Consider the following 3,638-nt stretch of genomic DNA (forward strand, 5'->3'; position numbering starts at 1 on the left):
TAGTTATGCTGCTATAGGCTTAGGCTTCTGGAGGACATAGGGACCCCTATTGCATAATGTTGCTTCATTCTATCTCTATTGTCCTATTCTGCAGAATCTGTTAGTTTAATCTCTAACGTTCTGTTCTCTCTGCTTTTCCTCATAGTAGCTTCGCCTCATCTGTTCCTGTTTGGCTGTGACACCATCCTGGAGATAAACATCAGCTGTGCTGCTGCCATCAACACCTTTGTTTATAGGCGATGGAGATCTGCCTGTTTTTCCACTGTAGTCCTGTTTCTCTGACTATGACTGGCTGGATGTGCTCTCTTTATCCTCTGACATGGGAGCTGGCTCAGAGCTCGTCTGCCTGGCTGTGTGTTGGGGGCCGTCTTTTACAGTCGCTTTTTGTATCTCTGCTTCTGTCTCCTTGAACCTCAGTCAGCCTCAGCTGATGGCCGCTCACACTGAGCCTGGTTCTGCTGGAGGTTTCTTCCTGTTGAAAGGGAGTTTTTCCTCTCCACTGTCATTGCAGTGTGAGGGATTGCATTCAAGTCAATAAGTCAATGCAATCAACTGGTTTTCCTTAGATAAAAAAACTCTGAATCAATTTGACTGTATGATCTGGTTGAACTGTAAAGTGCATTGAGATGACATGTGTTGTGAATTGGCGATATAGAAATAAACTGAATTTAATTGAATTTCACTCCAGGGAAGTTTCACCAAAATTCTTTATTTACTCCATTTGTGGACAACTTGCTCTCACTCTTTTGTAAATTCTCAAAAGATCTTAAACACGACATGGTTTTCTGTGTTTTCTAGTTTATTGTTTTCAATTCGGTTTTGAGTTTTTTTCTGGTTGTATTTGAGTTCTTATGTATTTCTTTTTTACCTTCTGTTGTCCTCTTGTGTCAGTCCCCTTCTTCTAGCGCCCTTCTAGATCCTTCTGTCCACACCTGCTCCTTGTCTGCTAATTAGCCCTCCCATTGTTTCTGTCTCCCATATATACAACTCCTGTTCAGTTACTCTTTGCTGGTTCCCAGTCATTTCCTGTCCCCATGTGTGTTTTCCCTGACATCTTCTTGATTTTGTTTTTCAGTATTTTGTTTGTGGACTGTTGCCTCTGTGCCTTTTGAATTATTAATCCTATAAGAAACCACTTCTGCTGCCATCTCTGCATTTGGGTCCCCTTGATCTTGCTTCTCATCAAATTTCTGTAGTTGAGGCCATGGTGTGTTGTTTTTCTAATCCTTCAGAATAATGCCGTCAAACTGGTTCTATCTTGGTGACTTACTGACTATAATGGTGGGCACAACCACTTATAAGCTTTAGAAGGCAATTACTATAAAATGTCAGGGCAAGGTGTTTCAGATAGCTTTTTTTTTAACAAACATAAACATTAGAAATCTTTAAAATACCCTTTCATTGCTCTATAAAACACAGATACAAATGAATATAAAAATTATGATTAATTAAAACTTCCAAAATGAAAAAACATAACAGGTAATGTCTGTTAAATCAAAAAATGAAGCAGTAAAGCACACTTCTTAAAAAGAAAAAAAAAAAAAGAAATATACTTAAAGAGGCAGTAAAAGTAGTTGGAGAAGCCCCATAGCATTTTTTTTCTTTCTTTTTTTTTTTTTTTTTTGTATTACCGGTAAGAGGTTTTAAATAGAACTAAACTTTAAAAGTATGTCTGCTTTTTTCCGCAATACTATGTGTTCTTAATCCCATCCTTTGTCATCCTTTAAATCAAAACTATTGAGTGTCCATTGTGCAAACTAGTATCTCTCTTTTCCCAATGTGCAGAACAGCTGATGCTAATGGGATGCTGGTTATTTAAGAGTCTAAGCAGCACAGAGGGCTTTTTGTGAAAATCCTTACAATAGAGCTTTTAAACCAGTAATGCCAGTGGGAAAATTGGAGACAGGAGAATGACTGAAAGCCATTTACTCTTATCTATCACAGTATAAAATGCCTCCTCAAGTCGTCTCCGAGCTCGTTTACAGACAACCTGCAGGAGAGATATGGGGATCTTCTGACATTCAGCAGGTTAAAGGTGTTGGCTTCACAAGGTGAGTCATATTTAATTTTTATGGATTTAGATCCTTCCATTTTATCCCATAATATTACATTATTGACAAATTTATGTTTTGTTGTTGCAGCTTCTCACTATGGCTTCATTTCTTGCACTGTTTTTGGGGTTACCTGTTGCGCTGACATGTGCACCACAAAAAGCAGGTAAAAACTGGATTTGAAAAAGACAGAAAAACAGTTGTTTCCTGGTTCTCACCCAGAACTGGACATGCAACCAATCCCACAAACTGGAAGTCATCCTTCAACAGATATCTCTTCACTGTGCTTCGTTTCTTTTATTTAGAAAAAAGTAAAAATCTAACAGCTTTAAAAAAATCTTACCTCAAAATACACATTTGATCAATAATAGTTGCCCTATTTTAAGTAAAATAGGAACTGTAATCACATTTTTTGTAATTTTATCTCTTTGATTTATATTCCAGACTATGTTGTTGTGTCCTGTTTTCCTAACGCCATCATCGCCAATGTCCCAGAGTGTCCTTATGGCTGGGATATAGACCAGCTATCCCTGGGTGGAGTGTGTTACACTGGAATACACAGCCCAGGCTACTACCGCTTCATTATCCCAGACCTAACGCCCAGAAACCATTCATACTGCGGCACACAATCTGAGGTAAGGCACATGCACAAGCTGAAAAGCCAAACTGAAGCACAGTACTTTTTCTCTTCAGTTCTAACGCAATCAAACAAAAGACTCTTTGTTTTGCTGACGTTTTGCAATTGCATGCAAAACAGTGATATTTATTTTAACCAAATAAAACTTTTGGAAAAGAGTAGTTGAGATCGTTTTTCACTGGTATTTTATTTTTTCATTCTTTATGCAGTACATGCCAGGCAAAGATGCAAAGTACATCTTCTACAACTCCATTGTGTCCAATGATACTTCCCTAACAGTCAGAAACCAGCCAGTCAACTACACCTTCACCTGCATGTACCGAGCAGCCTACCTGGTGAATAACGCAGTCTTCAGCCAGAGGTAAGCACCAGCTCAAGACCCCGTTCACACATAATTACTCTTTGGGTAATAACTGCATGCTGACACAATGACTTTCAGCGTTTTTACTAAACCCTCTGCTTTTTCTAGAGTTGCTACAGTTTATGTCAACAATGGGAGTTTAGGGACTTTTAGATCACAGTTGTCTATGAACGTGTTCACGGTGAGTCGCGGCTTTACAGATTCAGTTCCTCCTCTGGACTCCACGTCTGTAATGCATTCATTTATATCAGAAATTCTGGCCAGAAGCCAGCTTTTCTTGCATTCTTTTTTTTCTGTGTCATTTGAAATTACTGGATGATTAAAACAACAAAAAATATTGTATTTTGTAGAACTCGAAGTTCCTGTATGCTAAGGATGCTCCCTATGTGATTGACACCTCTGAGATTGGCTCGGAAGTTTTTATCGGCATTGAAGCAAAAGGTCTAAGTAATAGGTATAAAGGATTTTTCCTTAAAGGTATTGTGGAGGATTTAAGCAAATTTTTTTAAAGACTGCCCTCTCTGCTTTAAAGCTGAAGTCTGTAAGTTTTTAAAATCACTTTTTTGTCATATTGGCTAAAACTGTCCCT

The 3,638-nt window shown here is 38.3% G+C and overlaps 1 protein-coding gene across 2 annotated transcripts in view; it reads left to right on the forward strand.

Annotated features, from left to right (window-relative positions):
- The first annotated feature begins 1,965 nt into the window (after positions 1–1,965).
- The window catches only part of tectb (tectorin beta), a 6,284-nt gene continuing 4,611 nt past the window's right edge, over positions 1,966–3,638 (forward strand). For both annotated transcript variants that reach the window (XM_015387736.1, XM_015387729.1), the window contains exons 1-6: positions 1,966–2,051; positions 2,142–2,217; positions 2,496–2,686; positions 2,898–3,049; positions 3,158–3,230; positions 3,400–3,503. In XM_015387736.1, the coding sequence (XP_015243222.1) occupies positions 2,151–2,217; positions 2,496–2,686; positions 2,898–3,049; positions 3,158–3,230; positions 3,400–3,503 (587 nt within the window). In that variant the 5' untranslated portion in view covers positions 1,966–2,051; positions 2,142–2,150. The remainder of the gene's footprint in view (positions 2,052–2,141; positions 2,218–2,495; positions 2,687–2,897; positions 3,050–3,157; positions 3,231–3,399; positions 3,504–3,638) is intronic.

Source organism: Cyprinodon variegatus, unplaced genomic scaffold (genome assembly GCF_000732505.1).
Source record: "Cyprinodon variegatus isolate N-32 unplaced genomic scaffold, C_variegatus-1.0 Scaffold18, whole genome shotgun sequence".
NCBI lineage: Eukaryota > Metazoa > Chordata > Actinopteri > Cyprinodontiformes > Cyprinodontidae > Cyprinodon > Cyprinodon variegatus.